Source organism: Manis pentadactyla, chromosome 16 (assembly GCF_030020395.1).
Source record: "Manis pentadactyla isolate mManPen7 chromosome 16, mManPen7.hap1, whole genome shotgun sequence".
Taxonomy (NCBI): Eukaryota; Metazoa; Chordata; class Mammalia; order Pholidota; family Manidae; genus Manis; species Manis pentadactyla.
The window spans coordinates 29,896,417-29,918,387 of record NC_080034.1 but is presented as its reverse complement, the minus strand read 5'-3'; the positions used below and the strand labels follow the sequence as shown (position 1 = coordinate 29,918,387).

At 49.4% G+C, this 21,971-nt stretch overlaps 2 protein-coding genes and 1 long non-coding RNA gene across 7 annotated transcripts; 1 reads left to right on the top strand and 2 right to left on the bottom strand.

The window, feature by feature from the left end:
• Positions 1–3,865: 3,865 nt before the first annotated feature.
• Positions 3,866–7,818, bottom strand: LOC118923460 (uncharacterized). The gene is made up of 3 exons (XR_005029203.2): positions 7,266–7,818; positions 4,670–4,776; positions 3,866–4,407 (listed from the first exon to the last, which is right to left on the bottom strand). It is a non-coding gene; the product is annotated as an uncharacterized LOC118923460 (long non-coding RNA).
• Positions 7,819–8,000: 182 nt separating this feature from the next.
• Positions 8,001–11,128, top strand: GNMT (glycine N-methyltransferase). 2 transcript variants are annotated; one of them, XM_057494338.1, is made up of 6 exons: positions 8,001–8,381; positions 9,311–9,438; positions 9,877–9,993; positions 10,197–10,339; positions 10,443–10,564; positions 10,708–11,128. In XM_057494338.1, the coding sequence occupies exons 1-6, from the start codon at positions 8,176–8,178 to the stop codon at positions 11,111–11,113; spliced, it is 1,122 nt and encodes a 373-aa protein (XP_057350321.1). In that variant the 5' UTR covers positions 8,001–8,175; the 3' UTR covers positions 11,114–11,128. The 2 variants fall into 2 exon arrangements, with proteins under 2 accessions (XP_057350321.1, XP_036763162.1); XM_036907267.2 differs by having other exon boundaries at positions 8,147–8,381; positions 10,661–11,006.
• Positions 11,127–21,971, bottom strand: PEX6 (peroxisomal biogenesis factor 6). Of its 4 annotated transcripts, none has more exons than XM_036907249.2 (17): positions 21,053–21,970; positions 19,392–19,555; positions 18,850–18,933; positions 15,926–16,028; positions 15,706–15,839; positions 14,987–15,098; positions 14,432–14,640; positions 13,817–14,072; positions 13,576–13,652; positions 13,298–13,430; positions 13,012–13,217; positions 12,854–12,915; positions 12,549–12,657; positions 12,136–12,252; positions 11,962–12,039; positions 11,675–11,814; positions 11,127–11,503 (listed from the first exon to the last, which is right to left on the bottom strand). In XM_036907249.2, exons 1-17 carry the CDS (start codon positions 21,932–21,934, stop codon positions 11,367–11,369), a joined length of 3,003 nt encoding a protein of 1,000 aa, XP_036763144.2. In that variant the 5' UTR covers positions 21,935–21,970; the 3' UTR covers positions 11,127–11,366. The 4 variants fall into 4 exon arrangements, with proteins under 4 accessions (XP_036763144.2, XP_036763143.2, XP_036763145.2 ...); XM_036907248.2 differs by having other exon boundaries at positions 13,817–14,160; positions 14,496–14,640; XM_036907250.2 differs by having other exon boundaries at positions 13,817–14,012; positions 21,053–21,969.

Below are 21,971 nucleotides of genomic sequence, written 5' to 3'. Positions count from 1 at the left end.
AGTGCAATTAGGAGTAAGTTAACCTTCAAGTCTTTCTCCGTTTTCAAAGGTTAAGGCTGTGTATAGCTTAAAGCCAGCTTAACCCTTAATGCTGCCCTTAAGGGCTGGCTTCTCTTCAATTTAAGAGGAATCCATTTTTTTTCATTCTTTCTTTAAAATTGTACTATCAATTAAGGTTGTACAGGCCAACAGAACTTTAGACTTCCATTAAAATGATTGTGGTTCTGGAGAGGGAGGTGTTGCACTGAGAGGGATGAGACGCAGGCTGATCCCATCATCAGCTCCAGGGGTAAGTGACATCCATTACCCCCAACGCCTCTAAAATATAAAAAGTTCTCTGTGCAAACCAGAACAAAACAAAATAGACACTCAAAAAGCCAGATTTTTTTTTCTTTTAGATAATTATTTTTTATTGAAGGGTAGTTGACACACAGTATTACATTACATTAGTTTCAGGTGTACAACACAGTGATTGAACATTTATATACATGATAATTCTAGGTACCAGCTATCACCCTACCAGGCTTTTACAATATTTTGACTATATTCCTTATGCTATACATTACATCCCTGTTACTTATTTATTTTACAATTGGAAGTGTGTACTTTTTTTTTTTTTTTTTTTGTGAGGGCATCTCTCATATTTATTGATCAAACGGCTGTTAACAACAATAAAATTCTGTATAGGGGAGTCAATGCTCAATGCACAATCATTAATCCACCCCAAGCCTAATTTTCATCAGTCTCCAATCTTCTGAAGCATAACGAACAAGTTCTTACATGGAGAACAAATTCTTACATAGTGAATAAGTTACATGGTGAACAGTACAAGGGCAGTCATCACAGAAACTTTTGGTTTTGCTCATGCATTATGAACTATAAACAGTTCAAATATGAATACTCGTTTGATTTTTATACTTGATTTATATGTGGATACCACATTTCTCTCTTTATTATTATTATTTTTAATAAAATGCTGAAGTGGTAGGTAGATACAAGATAAAGGTAGAAAACAGTTTAGTGTTGTAAGAGAGCAAATGTAGATGATCAGGTGTGTGCCTGTAGACTATGTATTAATCCAAGCTAGACAAGGGCAATAAACATCCACGTATGCAGAAGATTTCTCTCAGAACAGGGGGGGTGAGGTTCTAAGCCTCACCTCTGTTGATCCCCAATTTCTCACCTGATGGCCCCCCTGCGACTGTGCCTGTCTTAGGTTGTTCCTCCCTTGAGGAATCTTACCTGTCTCCGGCTAACCAGTCATCTTCCGGGGCCATACAGGGAAATGTGAAGTTGGTAAGTGAGAGAGAAGCCTTATTGTTTGAAAAGGTTAGCTTTTTACTTTGCATATTTATGCCCTGTGGCTTCTATGCCCAGCATTTGTCTAGAGGTACCACTTGGAAGAATTATGATACTCGGTAAATTTGATATGAGGCACGAATTCTATTTAAGGGTTGTAATTAGGAAGGAAGAAGAAAAGCTATAGAAGTAGCAGGCGGAAGAAAACATGGGAAGATTGATTATTTCTTTGACATACCTTCTTGTAGAGTAACTTCAGCATGTATAGGTTTTAAACTACTAATTAAATTGCACACACACATTAACATAATAGGAGTATAGTTACATAACCTAAGCATACTTGTAATTACCAGCCATCTCCAGTGAAACCAAGAAAACCAGTTAGGCACCTTAGGCATTTGTGAAAACTTATCTGTGATATGGTGGATATTGTCCAACTGACCTTGAACAGTCTGACAGAAATCAGACAAATTAAAACAACCCATTCCTGGGGACTGTTCACATCCCATATGTTCTTTTAACAGTAAATAGTCTGTAGTTGTAAGATTTTGGAGTGCTACAATTTGCACTTCTCCTAATTCTTGTTTGAGTTCCAATAGTATAGATCCAGTCAAATTTGTTGTTTTACTGTATGCACAGGCCAGCTTAGATATCTCCTTCCTCATTCCCATGGCAAGTCCAGGAACTGGTGGGATGAGTGCATCTACAGCTGTAGCAGTGCGTGGATCTTTGTTGGGGTTTTTTGATGATCATCTTCTGGCATGAGTCTTCCAGAGAGTGCAGATGTTGGAAGTTCTTTTTCATATCGTATCTTAGTTCATTTTCGGGGTAGCCCAATTAGGCTTTGATCCTCTGTATAAACACAAACAGACCCTTTGCCTACACTTTTATATGCCCTTTATACCCTTGTGTAGGACTCATTGGAGGTCTCCACACAGGAACTGCTTTTTTTTTTTTCATATCATTAATCTACATTTACATGACGAATATTATGTTTACTAGGCTCTCCCCTATACCAGGTCCCCCCTATAAACCCCTTTACAGTCACTGTCCATCAGCATAGCAAATGTTGTAGAATCACTACTTGTCTTCTCTGTGTTGTACAGCCCTCCCCTTTCTCCCACCCCCCATGCATGCTAATCTTAATACTCCCCTTCTTCTCTCCCTCCCTTATCCCTCCCTACCCACCCATCCTCCCCAGTCCCTTTCCCTTTGGTACCTGTTAGTTAGTCCATTCTTGAGTTCTGTGATTCTGTTGCTGTTTTGTTCCTTCAGTTTTTCCTTTGTTCTTATATTCCACAGATGAGTGAAATCATTTGGTATTTCTCTTTCTCTGCTTGGCTTGTTTCACTGAGCATAATACCCTCCAGCTCCATCCATGTTGCTGCAAATGGTAGGATTTGCCCTTTTCTTATGGCTGAGTAGTATTCCATTGTGTATATGTACCACATCTTTATCCATTCATCTATCGATGGACATTTAGGTTGCTTCCAATTCTTGGCTATTGTAAATAGTGCTGCGATAAACATAGGGGTGCATTGGTCTTTCTCAAACTTGATTGCTGCATTCTTAGGGTAAATTCCTAGGAGTGCAATTCCTGGGTCAAATGGTAAGTCTGTTTTGAGCATTTTGATGTACCTCCATACTGCTTTCCACAATGGTTGAACTAATTTACATTCCCACCAGCAGTGTAGGAGGGTTCCCCTTTCTCCACAGCCTCACCAACATTTGTTGTTGTTTGTCTTTTGGATGGCAGCCATCCTTACTGGTGTGAGGTGATACCTCATTGTAGTTTTAATTTGCATTTCTCTGATAATTAGCGATGTGGAGCATCTTTTCATGTGTCTGTTGGCCATCTGTATTTCTTTTTTGGAGAACTGTCTGTTCAGTTCCTCTGCCCATTTTTTAATTGGGTTATTTGTTTTTTGTTTGTTGAGGCGTGTGAGCTCTTTATATATTCTGGACGTCAAGCCTTTATCAGATGTGTCATTTTCAAATATATTCCCCCATACTTTAGGGTTCCTTTTTGTTCTATTGATGGTGTCTTTTGCTGTACAGAAGCTTTTCAGCTTAATATAGTCCCACTTGTTCATTTTTGCTGTTGTTTTCCTTGCCCGGGGAGATATGTTCAAGAAGAGGTCACTCATGTTTATGTCTAAGAGGTTTTTGCCTATGTTTTCTTCCAAGGGTTTAATGGTTTCATGACTTACATTCAGGTCTTTGATCCATTTTGAGTTTACTTTTGTATATGGGGTTAGACAATGGTCCAGTTTCATTCTCCAACATGTAGCTGTCCAGTTTTGCCAGCACCATCTGTTGAAGAGACTGTCATTTCGCCATTGTATGTCCATGGCTCCTTTATCAAATATTAATTGACCATATATGTTTGGGTTAATGTCTGGATTCTCTAGTCTGTTCCATTGGTCTGTGGCTCTGCTCTTGTGCCAGTACCAAATTGTCTTGATTACTATGGCTTTATAGTAGAGCTTGAAGTTGGGGAGTGAGATCCCCCCTACTTTATTCTTCTTTCTCAGGATTGCTTTGGCTATTCGGGGTTTTTGGTGTTTCCATATGAATTTTTGAATTATTTGTTCCAGTTCATTGAAGAATGTTGCTGGTAGTTTCATAGGGATTGCATCAAATCTGTATATTGCTTTGGGCAGGATGGCCATTTTGACGATATTAATTCTTCCTAACCATGAGCATGGGATGAGTTTCCATCTGTTAGTGTCCCCTTTAATTTCTCTTAAGAGTGACTTGTAGTTTTCAGAGTATAAGTCTTTCACTTCTTTGGTTAGGTTTATTCCTAGGTATTTTATTTTTTTTGATGCAATTGTGAATGGAGTTGTTTTCCTGATTTCTCTTTCTGTTGGTTCATTGTTAGTGTATAGGAAAGCCACAGATTTCTGTGTGTTGATTTTGTATCCTGCAACTTTGCTGTATTCCTATAAGCCAGATGTTATTTTGTTAGGAATTACCCGCCAAGGTGGTGGTCTTGGTCTTGGTATTTTATTCTTTGTCACATCAAGATAGGATGGCATGTGCTAAGTCACCAGTTTCAAGGAGCAAAGCTCAGCCTGTTATGAAGGCTCAAAGTGTATCCTTTTTCTGTGGAAGAACAGTGAGCAGATTGGTATTTACCAAAGAGGTCTTACTGGATGTTGGCCTACCTTAAAACTGCTTTTAACAAAGTGTGCAATAGTCAGAGGACCTCACCTCTTACACATTTGGTGGACTTCTCATAGGTACACTAAGCTTAATAGTAATGCAGCCACCATTACAGTGGTGTACAGTGTGGTACAACCCACTGATATAGGGGCCAATTTTACACTCATTTAACAGGACTTTATTAAAGCAGATTGAGTCTTACGTGGTTTATTTAAAAGTCCAAAAAGGGATCCATTGTGACGAATCCATTAGCAGAGTCCGTGCAGGTGGGTGGCTTCCCGCCCATCCCATAGCGTCCTGGCGTTCACTCTGGGGAGACACAGCAGGAAAAACTTTTTTTCAGTGGCTTGGACTGGAGTTTGGAAATGGTGTTCCATCCTCTGAAAAACTAATTCCTACCTGTTCTGAATCAAAAACAGCCAGGATGTCTTCCATTTTTAGTTGCTGTACGTATGTATATATACTTATATATACACATACACACACAAAGAGACATGTATATATATAAATGTGTATATATATATGTACATATGTATATATGTATATTTCACAACTCTAGGGTTTGAATGTGTCCTCTAATAGGAAGAGGAATTGTGCCTTGGAGTTTGTCCAGTTGCAGCCATATTCCCAAGGTAAAATCTTTTTGGAAACATATCATACTTTTGGGGATGAAGAATTTAGTCTTTTCAGACAATTCCAAATACTCAGTTTTGCATATTAAAAATAGCTACCTATTCCTATTTTCAGTTACATCACATTTATTTATGCAAATTGATTTATACTCTGTGATCTTTTGTTTCATGGCCCAGGGCCTCAGATTTGTGCTATCTAAAATTCACAGGGACTAACAAATAAAGTGGTTTTAATATATTTCAGTGGGCACAGGACATGGAAGAACAATTTAGAGATGAAGGACTGCAATTACTTGGTACCTTTTGTAGTAATTAAAGAAGACTACAGTGATTAGATACAATTTTCTATCTAGTGAAATATCAGTAACATGTTCATGTAGAGAAGAGCTAAAATATTTATTTTGGGTGACAGCATCAATTAACAGAAAAATTCCTTTTGGAAAATGGTTTGATCATAATCATGCATGTGTTCACTCCCTTAGAAAATTGTGAGAGCATTTTAAATGTTGGAGAATGATTAAACAAGTCGCAGCACATCCACTTACGTTTTTGAGAGTTAAAAGTGAAGGAAGGAAGGAAAAGAAGAGAGAAAGAAAAGGGAGGGAAGGAAATAAGGGGGGATGGAAAGCGGGAGGGAGGAAGGAAAAAGGTCCATGAAACTTGTGCACTATGATCTCCACATTTTCTTAAATATCTCTGGATGAGGAAGAAATCAAATAATGGACTTCAGAACAATAATCTTGTCTTTGAAGTGGAAAGTACACTGAGAAGCTACTCACAACGTATAATTTAAAATCCAGTATTCGTATTATTTTTAAAAATCATACTATAGTTCTGTGGGTAAAATTTTATATTTTTCAAAAGTTGTAAGCCTCAGGTGTAAATAAAACCAATTATTTAAATAAAAATCCTTATCACTATATAGAGTATGGCCTTTAGCCTCCAAAGGCTACAAACCACCACAAAAATCTTATACAAATATTCAGGGGTGTGGATTATGCCAAAAATGAAAACAACTTTGTTTTAAAACAGGAAAGAAAAAAAAGCTGAAATAATTTCTGGACAAGAAGAGAACTTCCCTGGGGAGGAGGTGAGGAATCATGTTACACCAAACCAAAATGCGACTACTTAAATAGTTGTTGTAAGTAGTATTTTTCCTCTTTTTTCCCCTAGGTAATTTTGTTTCTAGAAGAAACAAAAGAACAGACTTAACATACTTTTTCTGGAGTTAGTTTTATCAAAGAGCTCCTAAATCTTTGATTGGCAATTCTAAATGAAAGGTTGGACAGAGATGTCTAAATTTACAAATCCATGCTTTGTTTCTAAATATTGAGACCTGGAAGAGTCTGGTAAACCTTATGACCTGTTGACTTAAATAAAGGCCACTTAACTTTTCAAATGTTTTATATCCAGCCAATCCATTTGTAAGTAGTGACAAGGAAGTTTTTTCCCTATCGTTTTGGTTGTTATTCTAATTTAAGATCATTCTTCATTTTTCTTCAAATTTATTAAGTGCATTTCAGAACTCCAATATGACAAAACTAAATAATTCAATAGGTCTGGATTCCCTTAAAATTCATTTCGTAAGACCAAATTGTTACTTAACAGAGTTAACTCTCAGCTTCTTATAGTCCAATAATTGGTTATTTCCTTCTGATTTAGGGTAAAATCAATATTGTTTATTTTAAGTAAAGAACACATTTTCCTATCCAAAGAATAAACTAATTTTCTTAGAGAAGCCTCATACTTAAAAAAAGCCTACATCCTAGACAGAGGCCTTGATATTATGCATTAATGCAGGGACAGAGCATACAGATTGCTGCCCACACTGAGAGGATAGTTCTTTTAACATGATATTTTTTTTCTCTAAAGCCTAGGAGTGGTCAAGCAGATCTCCAGAATATTCTGACAAGAAAACTCTGGGTCTACTTGCAGCTCCTCAGTACAGTGCCTTTCTAAGCCTGTTGCCAAAGACCTGTCTGTTGGGTCCACATCAGCACAAGACTCCATTACTTGGGCATGGAAAGGCCCATCGGAGGTATTCTGTGTGCTAAAAATAGAAGGTAAATAATGATTACAGGAGCTTTGGGGTTCCTCTAGCTCCCAAATTTTATAGATAATAAAAGGGTGGGAGGAGGGGAGGCTCCTTCGTTCTAAATTTCATACCTGCTTTTTCTGAAGCCAGAACAAACACAGGTGGGGAAGGCTGCTCTTGCTGTCTTGGGCTTCACTGAGTGCTGTCCTCCTCCTGAATCCACGTCTGTCCAGGGTATGATCCTAGGAAGAGACCTTCTGCTTTGGGGCAGAAGGGTGGATGACCACTAAACCAAACTACCAGTTTATAATGTGACTGCAATACAATAGCAAGAGCACCAAGCCCTCCCACCTCTGACCCTGGCCGGCCCATCCTGTGGGCACCTCCCTGGAAAGCAGATAGTGTAGAAGGGTTCTGGGTTGGTGAAAAATAGGAAGGAAGACCAGACTCCGCCTTAGGCAACTCAGGGAAATGTTTGATGTATCACCTATGCGACAGAGAGGCACCTGCCGCCCGGTGGGCTGGGTGATCTCTTGGGCCACAGCCGCTCCTGGACTGAGAGGGCCAGACCAGCGCTACCCCCAGACACTCCCCATCCGGCCCACCCCCAGCAGTCCTTTAGATATGCTAATTCCTCCTTTGCTGGGGAAGGCCCAGTCCCGGGCGCTTAGCTAGGAGTGGGCTGTGAAGTGTCCTCTCCTTTTCGACTCGGGTAGGGGTGGAATAGGCAAGTTCACGCTCCCCGCCCCCCGCCCCCTCCCCGGCCCTTCAGCGAGCTGCTCAACTGGGCGCGACTCGGGTGGGAGGTGGGGTTCCTTCCCACCATGGGTTCCTCCGAGGGCTGGACCCTCAGGCCGAAGAGAAGGGCTTGTCCAAAACTGCGAGCCCCGCCCTCTCGGCGGCCGGGCAGCCTTGGGCCCAGAGCCCGGCAGGGGCGTGTCCCCGCGCTCACCTGCCATTGGGCAGGTGGGGCCGCGGCCGGGGGCAGGCGCCCTACAATAAATGCGGAGCGGGTGGCCGCGAAGCTAGGCGCGTTGCAGGATGGTGGACAGCGTGTACCGGACCCGCTCCCTGGGGGTAGCGGCTGAAGGGCTCCCGGACCAGTACGCGGACGGAGAGGCGGCGCGCGTGTGGCAGCTCTACATCGGGGACACCCGCAGTCGCACGGCCGAGTACAAGGCCTGGCTGCTCGAGCTGCTGCGCCAGCACGGCTGCCAGCGGGTGCTCGACGTGGCCTGCGGCACCGGGTGAGCCCGGGCGGGCGCCGGGTTGGGTGCAGGGGCCGGCGAGGGGCCGGGTTGGGCACCGGAGGCAGCGGGGGGCCGGCGCGGCCCTGCTCGCGGGGCCGCAGGACCCCATCCGGGCACGTCCGGGCAGCCCCCTCCGCCGACCCGGAGCCGGCACGCCAGGGCTCGGAGTGGGTGTCTACCTGGGCAGAACGGGTGAGGCCAGCGGGAGGGGGCCGCGGGCCGCAGGGCGAGAGCGAGGGTGTGGGCACAGTGGGGTGGGGCAGAAGGGTTAGCCAGCGCCGCGCAAGAGCCAAGCTTTGGGACCAGACCAATTAAGCGCACATCTAGGCTCCAGCATCACTCCCCATGTGATGGCCTTGGGCAGCGTTAACAGTTAACATTTGTTCAATATTTGCCCTGCCAAGTGCTGTGTCAGGAGCTTTTGATGCACCAGTTTTTAAAAACCTCATAAAACCCCGCGAGGTGAGTAGTAAGATTCCATTTACAGTTGCGGAAGTTTGGGGGGGCAGAGAAGAAGTCCCCCATCTAGTGGAGAGAAGAAGACCCAGGTTGATTAGGGTCTGGGCCTGTGCTGTAAACCACCAAGCTAGCTATCCTACTACCTCCTGTGCACTAGTTACTTGACTTCCAGGAGCCTCAGTTTGCCCCATCCCTCAAATGGGAACAACCATCAACCTCACAGGATTATGCATGAAGATTAACGCACACCTGTAGTGCCTGACTGTGAACAGGTGCTAAAAAACAGACACTGCTATCTATCTGATGATAAACAAATTTGCCGGGTCATTTGAGGTCAGTGGTGAGGGCTTGGGAAGAGGAAGCAGAGAGAGTTTAGGAGACAGAAGTGTCCAGCCCAGGGCCTCTTCCTTGCCTTCCCAGGCCTCCCTGACTGCCCCTCTCTGCCTCTGACCCTTGGACCCACCCAGGGTGGATTCTATCATGCTGGTGGAAGAGGGCTTCAGTGTGACAAGCGTGGATGCCAGTGACAAAATGCTGAAGTATGCACTCAAAGAGCGCTGGAACCGGCGGCACGAACCCACCTTTGACAAGTGGGGTATGCAGGTCCAGCCAGGCTTCCCAGGCCAGCCATGCTTCTCTCTGCCCTGGGCTCCTTTAGCTCCTGTGGTGGGCGTTTTTGTCTTCCTCAAGGGGACAGCAAAATCACTGTCATTTCCCTGAAAAGGGGGCTTAGGCACCAGAATGAGGTATTGGGTGTAAGGAGCTAGTTTTAATTATGCTTATACTGTCTTGTCCTTCCTCTCAAATAAAAACCCGTAAGGGCAGAGCCCTCCTTCCCAACCCTGGCTTCCTCCTCCCTTGACCCTCTTTCCTCTTCACCCTCCATGTCTGTAGTGATGCCCTTCCCCCTAACTGGATGGGGAGTCCCTGTGTGTCTTGAGGGGGAAACCAAGGCAGGACTGCCCTTGGTGGAGGTGGATACTGCCTGTACCATGGTTCCACCCTGATCCCTCTTCCCTTTCCTGGTCCCCAGTCATTGAAGAAGCCAACTGGATGACTCTGGACAAAGATGTGCCCCAGCCACCAGCAGGTGGCTTTGATGCTGTCATCTGCCTTGGAAACAGTTTTGCCCACTTGCCAGACTGCAAAGGTGAGAGGACGTAGCTCTGAGCATGGCTCTGGACTGTAACCCTTTCCACAGACCCCTGTAGACCTGCTGTCCTGCCAGAACAGACCTTGCTTCTTGCCCCTTTCTGTCTGGGCACTGGCACCCCTGGGGAGGAAAAAGATGGTGGGGAGACAGCGCTGGGGCCCTGAGCAGACACAGTCATTCTGCCCCTGCCTGGAGCTCAGGGGACCAGAGTGAGCACCGGCTGGCACTGAAGAACATTGCAAGTATGGTGCGGTCAGGGGGCCTGCTGGTCATCGATCATCGCAACTATGACCACATCCTCAGCACAGGGTGTGCACCCCCAGGAAAGAACATCTACTATAAGGTGGGGTCCCTGGGGGAGGGAGGGCCCAGAGTGGGAGGTGTGATCCTGGGGTGGGGCCCCACAGTGGATACAGAGGTTAAGCAGCCCTTATCACCACCTACAGAGTGACTTGACCAAGGACATCACGACATCAGTGCTGACAGTGAACAACAAGGCCCACATGGTGACCTTGGACTACACAGTGCAGGTGCCCAGGGCTGGCCAGAACGGTTCTTCTGGCTTGAGGTACACATTTGGCTAGGCATAGGGTGATGCGTCGGGGGTGGGGGAGGGCGCACTGAGGCCACCCGTCCTCATGGTTGGTTGGGGGCTCTATTTCAGTAAGTTCCGGCTCTCCTACTACCCACACCGTCTGGCATCCTTCACAGAGTTGCTCCGAGCAGCCTTTGGGGGCAAGTGCCAGCACAGCGTCTTGGGCGACTTCAAGCCTTACAATCCAGGCCAGGCCTACATTCCCTGCTATTTCATCCACGTGCTCAAGAGGACAGACTGAACATGCCTCAGCCCCCACAACCCTCTGCCCAGGCACTGCCAGCTCTGGTGGGGGGTGGCACCGGCAGCCCCACACCAAGCCCGGCCCCCAGTGCAGATCCCCACAAAGCTGGGGTGCAGGGATTGGGTCTAGGCAAATGGAGGGTGAACAATATAGTCTGTGCCTTTATCAGTTTCTGCATGCTTGTGTTTATGTCCAAAGGTTCTGGCTCCGTGGTGCCCACCCTGCCCTCCCCTGGGGCTTCTTCCACAATCTTGCTCTTCCCCAATCCAACCTTTTAGACCACACCACCAGCAGGGGGCAGCATAAGCTTTATTTTCAGCCAGTCTGGCTCCCCTAGGGCCCAATGCCAGGCCTTCCCGGTTCTCCTGAGCAGATGGGCCGTATTCCTGGAGTTGGCCTGGATGGGTAGGTAGGCAGCCTTCAGGTGTGTTGGTGGCAGCCTGAGAAAGAGCCTCTTGCTCCTCAGGTCTCTGCAGGGGTACTAAGGTACCTTCAGCCTCTGAGGGTGGGGTCCTGAGCTGTCAGAGGCTCCTAGCAGGCCGCAAACTTGCACTGGATGCGCTTGTACCGCAGCAGCTCCTGCTCACTGACTGAGGGCTGCAGTCGGGCGGCGGCCTGCAGCAAGTCGTCCATGGTGAGTAGCAGTGCTGAGCTCCCAGGCTCCCGCCCTGGGGAGACAGGGGCAGAGGCTATGGTCTGTGCCTAAGCAGGGGAGAACCCTGGGGTAGGCACCTTCTTGCCCAAGTCCCTGAAACACCAACAATCCATCCTCTGAAATCCAGAATCAAGCCTGGTTCCTACTAGTTTTGGTTGGCCTCTGGGCCTGGCAAGTGGCACACCTTCTTCTAGGTCCTGAACCTTGCGTTTGAGGGCAGCTGTCATGGCATCAGAGCAGAGGGAGTAGAGGTCTGCACCTGTCAGCTGGGGTGGGCAGCGATCTAGCACAGTCACCAAGCTCACAGATGGCTCTAGCTTGAATCTGTTGTGAGGATACAGGAAAGATAATTTTACCTGGCAACCCCTACTCCCTCAAAAGGCATCTGAGCAGCTTATTCTGCACATTGCACTTATCCCCTAAACAGCTGGAGGCCCAAGCCCTTGGGAGTCTCCCTGTAACAGGGCATACTTGCGTGTGATGGCGCTCAGAACACGTAGCTGGGAAGCACGGTCCTCACTCACCCCTACAAACACCAGCTTGTCAAACCTTGAGAGAGAGAGGCAGGCATAAGTGTCAGGGAGCACAGCATGAGGGTGGAGGAGGCAAGGGACGAGGGTCGAGGGAGAGGTACAGGGTGCACACCTTCCAGGCCGCAGAAGGGCAGGGTCCAGGAGGTCTGGTCTGTTGGTGGCTCCGATCACAAACACGTCCTGAGTGCTGTGAAGCCCATCCAGCTCGGCCAGGAGCTGAGACACTACCCTGCGACGAAGGAAGTGAAGGCGAGAGATCCTTGGCCCCTCCTCAGCCTCCACACTGCTGGTGGTGCCTCTCCCTGCAGACCTTCTCCACCAGGTCCCCGGCTCAGTTGTGCTGTGCCTTTCCATGCAGGCGCCCATTCTCCTCAATGTCCCACCCCCAACTCCACAGCCCCTTTTAGCTTCCATTACACCAGCTCAGAACTGGAAAGGCAGCAACTCTGGGCTCTGATGATTGCTGCAGCCTATCTCACATCCCCAGTGCTGGACCCCAGACTCCATTCTGGCTCAGACCCCCACCTGTCCATCACACCTCCTGAGTCTCCACTTCGCCCCCGGCTTGGGGCCAAGGAGTCCAGTTCATCAAAGAAGATAATGCATGGAGCTGCAGCCCTGGCCCTGGCAAACACTGAGGAGAGAGAGGGGCCCACAGGATGGGGAGGCTCAGGGCAGGGTGAGGTCAGGGAGGAAATTCATCACGAGCACTCGGGGTATGAGGCCTTACTGGGCAGGAACCTGACTTGAGCAAAACAAGACAAGGAAGGACCAGGAGCAGCCTGAGGCTCCGGCCAGGCTGGAAGCCCCACTCCTTCTCACTCGCTCACCTTCCCGTACGTTCTCCTCACTCTGTCCCACATACATGTTGAGGAGCTCAGGCCCCTTCACACTGAGGGAGAGGATGTGAGAGGGTGAGACTGGTCAGAAGCATGAGCACATGGCTGACCTCTAAGCCAGCTCCCCAGCCTCTCCAGCCCCTGGCCACCTGAGGAAGGTAAGGCTGCACTCAGTGGCTACTGCCTTGGCCAGGAGGGTCTTGCCGGTGCCAGGGGGACCGTGGAGCAGAAGGCCCGAGCGCCTCAGGCCCAGGCTCAGCAGCTCAGGGTGCTCCAGAGGGAGCTGAACGGTCTCCAGAATCTCCTTCTTCACCTCCTGCAGCCCACCCACGTCGTGCCAGGCCACTGACGGGATCTAGGAGATGGAAGGTGCACACAGTTGGGGGCATGCTGGAGGGAGCTCCGGCCCCACATCCAAGGACCTGGAGTCCTCACCTTAGGTGCTCCTACAGCCTGGGAGTGGGCTGTGTGCAGCTGCTCCAGCGCCTGCCCGAAGTCCTCAGCCAGGAGAGGAAAGCCGGCAGCACACAGCTCCCCCTCATCCTCCTCACTCAGGCCGCCTGCCAAACTGCAAAGAGAAGCCCAGGGAGGCCTCTGGGGGACCTGACCTAAGGCCTCCTCTCATCAGGGTCCTGTTCCCCTCTTTCTCGCCAGCCCCACCCGTCCTCATTTCCTCTTGCCCTTCCTCCTCCCTGCTGTGCCCAATTCCTTACCCTGAGTTCCTGATCCTGATGCAGGCTGCCCGGCTGCTGTGGGTCAAAAGGGCATAGAGATCCCCTACCACAAAGCCCTGGGAACCACAAGAGAAGCCCCGTGAGCAGGAGCAGTAAGCAGGTCCCAACTGAGCAGAGGACCCATGTTAATATGCTGGGTTCACCCCCCTCGCCTGCACGGTGTCAGGACTGAGTTCCCATGACAAAGAATGCGGGAGGCCTGCCCCACCTCGGTACTCACTGCACACCGCCGTGCGAGCTGGGCCAGGTTCACCTCTTGGCCCAGGAGGAGGTGGGCAGTGAGGGCCCGCAGGATGCTCAGTCGCTGCACCTCTGACAGCACAGGCACCTCCAGCTCGTGAGGAAATGCTGTCTGCACGTCAGCAGGCAGGTCCTGGGCCCGGCTGGTGGTGGCCACCACCATCAGGGGAGGACAGCTGCAGACAGGCAGTGGGCACTGAGGATGAGAATGTGGCTGGCGGCCGGGCATTGTCAGGCTGGCACAGGAGGGCAGGAGGTGGGTGGGTGCTACGGGTAGGATGATGAGCACCCCAAAGCTTCCTGGATTGGGCTCCATGGGAATACCTTGAGAGGGCGTGGGAATACCTGTCTCCCTCACACGGGAAGCTCACTGAGACCAAAGGGTGTGCTTTTTTTCCAACCTACTGTTCCTCAAGAAATACTAGGGACCGTATCCTCCCTCTGGATACCCCAAGCTCCTCAGCTCAGGGCTGCCTGGAGAGTAGCCATGTGGGCAGTAAATGTCTGAGAAGCCACTGAGGAAGACAGGACACGACATGCAGAAGAGGCAGACAGGCTTGGCCAGCCCCCTCACAGGCCCAGCTTGGTGTAATACCTGGTGAGGGGGTCCTCATCAAGGAGGAGATGACACAGCGTGGCAACCACACGGGCATCCTCACCTAGCCCGTCACGGTCCCGGCCCAGAAGGTCCACGGCTGTCAGCAGCAGAACCACTGGGCGGCAGTGCCGGGCCCGGGAGAAGGTGGCCTGCAGTTTTGTCTCCACAGCCCTGCTACTGTCTGCACAGAGACTGGAGCAGGGCACCTGCGGAGTGGGCCCAGTGAGCCTGTGAGCAAGGGGCCTGAGTGACTGAGGCAGGAGTCAAGATACAGGCCATCATTTTTTTGCAGAGCAGGGATGGAGGAAGAAGGTAACACTGGCCAAGTCCTGCCTCTTTACCCCAACCTCATTCCCTGGGCTGTCTACCCAAATCCTGAAACTCTGTCCTTCTTGAAAGCCTCTCTTGAGCTGAGCATCATGGGACTATGCCTGATTTGCGGGTCCCCTGGGCTGAGGTGTTAGGGCCAACTAGTAGCCAGAGCGGGGAGGGGCGATGGAGACTCTGGGCTGGGGAGGATACACAGCTGGTGTCCTTTGCAGGTGCTCTTACCTTCAGTAAGTGGAGCCCGAGGCGCCTACAGGCAGCAGTGACTGCTGTGGCCTTCCCACTGCCCGGGGGACCCCGCAGAAGGACACTGCTAGTTCCTGTCAGCAGGGCACCCCTGCAATCAGAGAACAGACACTGGGCTCCTCTATTCTGCCCAAACTTGAGAGTTCCCAGTTACATAGGGACCCCTGGAGGTAGGAAGCAGACACCCTGGTTCTCGCTCCTTGAGGGCCGCCTCTGCATGGTGAGGCCTGTTTCCCACACCACCTGTGGTGCTTGGGCAGGGGCATGGAGCATATCCAGCAATGGGGACTAATTCCATTTTATCATCACTGCCTTCGATAAAGCTTTTAACTGTCATGTCTTATCTGGATTGTAGTGAGAGGAGTTAAGGCAGGGTCTGTGTCTACACTTAAACAATGGTATGAGGAACGGTATCTTTGGGGACCAGATGGCTAGGGGGCTCCCCAAGGAGAAGGGCAGTCTCAGACACAGCTGTCCCTGGTGGAGATTCTTCATCCACAGCCAAGCTTGGAGGACAGAGGTTACCCCAGGAAGGGAGCCTGGGACTTTAGTTACAGAAAGGGCATACAGGCTTGAGGGAGGTACACCCAATCCTGCTCTGGCCAGGGCATCAAGGAACTACTTGTCTGGCCTGCTGCCCCTCCAGGAGACGTTCCAAGCAGGCTTTTCTCCCATTCTGGGGCTGTGGCCTCACTCACCCTGGCTGGAGGCGAGGCTTCAGGGCAGCACAGATCTTGGTCACCAAGGCCTCCAGGCCTGGAGGAGACAAGCTGTTCCAGGGAGTAGATTCTCCTGAAGGGAGCCTTGGAACAGGGCTCAGGGTAGAACCCACCTGTGAAAAGTGGGAGGAAGCTTTAGTTTCTAGAAGCTGTTTCTGCTCCTTCCCCCAGGTCTACTCCAGCCCCCCAGGCCTCTCACCAAGTACAAGGAGGTATGGGTGGTGTCAGCCAAGTAGGCACGGGCTGGCCCATCTGGAGCCTCCCCAACTGTTCTCTTCACTTTAAAAAACATCTCCCACCACCTGCAGGAAAGAAGCCCAATGAGCCCCAGATCCAGAGCCCACCTACAACACTCCCCAAGGACAGGTGGCGGGGTCAATCCCTCAGCTCCCCTGCATGGGCAAACTCCAGAGCAGCACAAACAGATGCCCCCGACATAGTGGGTAAGGGGAAGCGGAGTGGACGGAAGGAAAGCTGGAGGTCTTTCTTCTCTCCTTGATGGAATTATACACATTCTGAGGGTAGGGGCTCTGCCTGTCCTCTGCATCCCTCATGACAACCATCAGAGAGCCTGGGGGGTGCTTCTCCAGGTAAATGGCCAACCCACCCACTCCAACAGGAGAGGTGGCTGCTGTGCCAAGCTAAGCAGTCATCAACTGACCATCTTCACTGGCTTCAGAATAGTCTAGTCCAAACCTCAGATGGAAGGGTCTCTTGGCTGTTTCTAATAATCAACAAAATTTCATTGAGGCAGATTCCTTAACAGTAGCATCTAATGATTAATGATTCTGTTTTGGCTGCATATTACAACTATCAATGAAACTTAAAAAAATCAACATCTCTCATACATTGCATCATTCTATTCAGCAGATCAGTGGTTCCTAGGGGCTGAGGGACAGAGGGAGTAGAGAGGGCATGCTAATGTTAGGGGGTCCTTTTTGGGGTGATGGACATGTCCTGGAATCAGGTAGTGATGTTGGTTGTGCAACCTTGTGAATATACTGAAAGCCACTGACCTCTACACTATAAAAGCATGAATTTTATGTGAATTATATCTCAATTTAAAAAGACCATTTTTCCCTCCTTTGGGAAAAATTAAAAGACTGTACAGGCCCCAGCCTTACCCTAATTCTGTTCCAACAGGTTGGTGGGGGGTGGTGCTCAGGTATCTGTATTTTTTAAAGCTCCCACAGCCATAACAAGGGCTGTGTGGTCACTGGCTAGTGTCACAGAGTGCATTAAAGCTACTAAGGGGACAAAGGGTGGGAGCAGGTAGGAATTACTAGCCCAGTTTCCCAGATAAAGAAATTAACTAGTCATCCCACAGTCACAGAGTGGAAAAGGTGGGGTGGGAATGCCTCAAGATGGCTGGGAGAAGCACAGCAGGTTAGTAGTAGTACAGTAGGCAGTGTCTGGGGTAAGAACTAGAACATAAGAAAAACTGTCTGTTATCCATTATAAATAAACAATGGGCAGGTCTATAACCTAGAATCTCAATCAAGCTGAACATCCTGAATCAGAGTGCACATTCAAGCCCTGGTATCCAAGGCAGAACAGCACTGTGGCTGGGGCGTGGGGAGGTTAGGGAGAGACACCCCTTCTGCTGGACCACCTGAGGGAATACAAGGGCCAGACAGAGCTCTGGTACAGTATCTGGACACTGCTGGGCAACACTGGGATGTGTTCCAAAGTACCAGATGGGAGGCAGGGGAGCTGGAACCTATCGGCCTGGTTTGGAAGCAGAACACAGGTGAGAACCTGCAGAGACTCCGCTGCAAACAGAACTCCTTTCCAGGGGTCACAGGAGCCTCCCTTCCAAGTCCAGGGGAGCGGGGCTAGAACATTCATCTCCATCTGTCCTTGGACTCACCTGCTCACCCAACCCTGTTTTCCAGGAGCTGCTCAGGGGGAAGAACTATGAGCTCAGCACCCAGAGGAGGGAGGCAGTTCTCTACAAGGCTCGAATGGCAGAGATAAGGAACAGAGCTGGCCGGCTGGTCTCTCTCAGGAGGGCCTAGCACCTGTTTTCCTTTGAAAGTACAAACGATGGGCAACATCCTTAGTTTTCCTACAGAGCTATATGTAAGAAGGGAGACAGTAGTAGAAAGTGACTGATATATGCCAGCCTGGCATTTTCCACCAGGCCCCAGATGTAGATTTGACATGGGAAGGCTCAGGAGGTGCCATGGAACACAGGGCATTACCAAGCCCTTCTTCTGGGTATCAGAGCCCTGGGACTGGGAAGATTGAGCACTGGCCCAAACTAAGCTCTGAATGATGACCAAGGATGAATCAGGCACTTTAGACAAGGCAGGTCTTTGGCAGAGGGCCCAAGCTAGTTATTCCAGACACCTTGGGCACGATGGCTCTTATGTCCAAGTTCCTGCAGGCTGGTCCTACCTCGTCACTGAGAACTCCCTGAAGGTTGCATTAGTGTGTCTATCAGTTGTGTTCTCCTTCCAGTAAATCGTTACATGAAACAAGTCCTAGGTATGAGGCTATGGTCTCTGAATTCTTTGCCTCACTATTGTGCATGGAACCTCTGTGGTCAGAGTCAATAGGAGGAGGAGAAAGGCTGATGCCTTGATTTGGGTTCTTGGTTTAGATATGCTCTATTTCTTATTCTCTATTGAGGAAAAGGGAAGAGAGAAGGCCTCCCAATGACAGGTACAATCCCTCTCTCCCCGCATGTGGGAAATAGGATTGAAAAACTGTATGTGCGCACTCCATCAATTCGGGCAGAAATCAGAGCCCGGGTGTCCTTATGCTAAGTATACAGTAGGTATGGCCTGAACGACACTGGGGGTGAGAATGGAAAACAATGAACTCCACCTTGGTCTAGGCCATTAAACTGTTCTTAGTTCTTTACTTTACCTAGGACCCCAATCAATTTGAGGCTAGACACCTCCCAAAGCCAGCAGGCAGTGGTTCTTAATCTTTTCCCAGTTATGCATCTATTTGAAAACCTGAAAAAGGTATATACCTTCTTTCCAGAAAAATGCATATGACAATAAAGTGTTCTGATGCACAAGACTATTCCATACAACTTAGGGGAATGGGGGTCACCAAACTCCACCACCCAGGTTAAGAATCCCAGCTGTAGGATAGGAAGTGGCTGCATACCTGGGCAGTTTCTCTGGACTTCCTTCCAGGATCTCTACTTGTCCAACTGTTGGCACACACAGAATGTCCCCTTCCTGGACTGTCCTGCAACACAGCAGTGGCCCAGGTCAGCCACACTGGGGGTCAAGAGCATGGGCCTGACACATCCCCACACCCAACATGCAGACTACTAAGGGGCCTTCTACCCACCCAGAGAGCCACACAGTTGTCCAGAGAACAAGTCTGACCTTGAATGAGCTAAGGGAATGGCGCAGAGCCTAGAAAGGGGCATCAGAGGCCAGTGAGGGGTGAAGCAGGATCCTGGCTCTTTTCGGGCCTTCTCAAATCAAAGGGGTCTCTCAGTTTAGAATGTCCAGATTCACTTCACGCTCCAGATATCTTTTCTGTTGTCTGCCTGGTACACCAAAAGGCTTCTAACCACAATGTTGCCTAAAAGGTGGCTTTTTTAAAAATCAGAGGTTCTGTGGTTCTGAACCTAAGGTATGGCATAGGAGGAGAGCAACAAGGGTGAGAAGCTATCCTGAAAGGGGTAAGCAGCTAACCTGGGTGTCTGAAAGTGCTGGTAAAGTACATGATCATAATTTGCATTAGTGCTGTAGTGGGGAGAGGACACGATTTCGACGTGTAACTCTTTGGCAAACAGAGGTCCAGGCAGCACTGAGCAGCTTCCTTTGTCTTCAGGGGTGTTGAAACCTTCCAAGTACCTCTAGAGAGAAATAACCAGCACTTTATAGCCTTCTCCCAAGGAGTCGGGCTCTGCCCTCTCAGCAGCCAGTATTTCTACTTTCATCCTCTATTCTTCCCATGACCACAAGTTTCATGGGAGGGAAGGCATAATGTAGCAGAGACAAATACCTATATCCTCCCTAGAAAACAGAAACCTCTCCTAATGTGCATCAAGAAGAGGTTTCTGACTCACTTTGCTGATGCTAGCTCCAAAAAGTTGCTCAGTAAAGATAATTTTTCTGTGACACCTTTTATTGCCCAGTGTGAGTAAAGTGGTAAAGACACGTAACTCCCACAAGTTCTTTGAATGACATCAGGCAACCATTGGGACTGATATTAACTGGACATCAGTGGGGACACTCTGAATTTAGGCTGCTGGAAAAGCATATGAACTCCCTGAAGTCAAAAGGGTTGGTTCAGCTGAGTGAGCTCCCGTCTGAGCACTCCAGTAGCTTTTCCTCCATTCAGAAGAAAATCCACACCCAACTCCCATTCATACATATCTTCTATCTGTTCTTGACATCACAGAGTACTAACTGGCTATGCCTGCATTATCTAATAGAACTTTCCAACAGTGACAGATATGTTCTATAATTTACATGTCTATTGAGCACTTGACATGTAAAAAACAACTACAGAACTAAATTTTTAACTTTATTTAGAAAAAGCCACAAAATTGCTTCCATACTGGACAGTGCAAGCCTAATCCATACATCTAGGTACTTATTTAATTAAAACATTAGACTGTATTTGCTCCCCAAATACAATTATCTTCTTGAAGTAAGCCCCTCAAAGACAGACACCAAAAACTTCTCTTGGGTATATTTAATAAAATACTAAAATTAAGCACCAGGCACTAAAGATAATAAAGAGCATTCCCTTCAAGGAAATTACAATATATAATTGAAGATTAAACAGATTACATAATCGTAACAAGGCAGAATAAAACAAATGCCCTAAGAAAGATACAAAATGCTATAGGAGGAGGAAGTCACATTAAATTTGTACCAGTGAGATTATGTTGGCTCTGAGAAGAAGATGGACATTGAAGGGAAGGGTGGTAGGACTTCAACAGATGACACTATGCTAGAATAGAAAGGCCTCTGAAGTCAAGAATAAGCATGAGCAAAAAGCACTGCAATGTCATCTTCTATATTAAACAGCAAATACTGAGAACACTGGAGCAATCCAACAACTGATCAGATTGAGTAGATTAGTATATATACCTGGTAATTTGACTGTGAGTCTGACCTTTCACTTGAATAGGTGAAAGCCCTTCCCATGTACCACCATTCTATGGAGGATTGTGTTATTTTGATTATACAGAATGGATAGAGCTAAGAGACCTTAAGTGAAAAGTCCAACACGTAGTGAGTAAAGGGCCAAAATTCTGCAGCTCTGATTTTCCAATCCAGTTAAGACAAAGAAGAGGGGATAGGGAGAAAGAAGTATTCCTGACTTCAGTCCTGTATCCTACCTGAATTCTGAGCTCTCCCACTTCCGGGGGATCACAGCCGAGATTAAAGGCCAGAGTGGCAGGCACGAGGGCCAGTCCGTCGACGAGGGGCTCTCCCAGCTGCCGAGAGCCAGGTCCCAGCCTTTCAGAGAGGTCCCAGCGAGGCTCTAGGACCTGCACCGTGGCCAGGTGTGGCTGAGACGTGTTCGATGACTCTCCGGCCCGGGTCACCCACACCCATTCGCCCTGGAAGAGGCCGAGGCTACGGAGACAGCTCCGGCTCACCCCCAGTGAATCTCCAGACCCTCCCAGAACTCCCCGGAGTCGCCGGACTGTGCGCGACACCGCAAAGAAGGACACCACGGGCGGAGGTGGGGGCCGGCTGCTGTCCCCAGTCTCCAGACCCACTCTGGCCCGCCCACGGAGCTCAGTCACAGCTAGCCGCGTCCCTGGGCCCAGCAGCCCTTGTAAAGCCGGCCGCGTCTCCAGCACCCGCGGTCCGGGCACTGGCAGGGCCTCTCCGCGTCTCACCAGCAGCGGCCCTACTCGCGGCCCGAGCCCCGACCCCGAGGAGGTGCCAAGCAGCGCCCAGCTCAGCGCCGGAGGCCGCCGCACGGGCCGCGCCCGCACCCACGCCCCGGAGCCCAGAGCCAGGAGCCGCAGCAGCGCGCGGCTAACCAGCAGCTGCGGCGGCCCAGGACCTTGCTCTTCGGTCCCCGCGCCCGGCGGCTCCAGGGCCGCCACTAGCAGCGCTGGCCCTGCCGGGCTTTCCCCTGCAGGCCGCAGGGCCAGCACCAGACCCGGCCCCGCCGCAGGCCACGGGCCCCCGGGCGGCAGCAGCACCGACAAAGGGGGTGTCTCGGTGGGGAACGGCTCCAGGATCCGCAGGACGGCCAGCGCCATGATGACAGGAGACCTGCAAAAACGGTGAGGGAGGGCG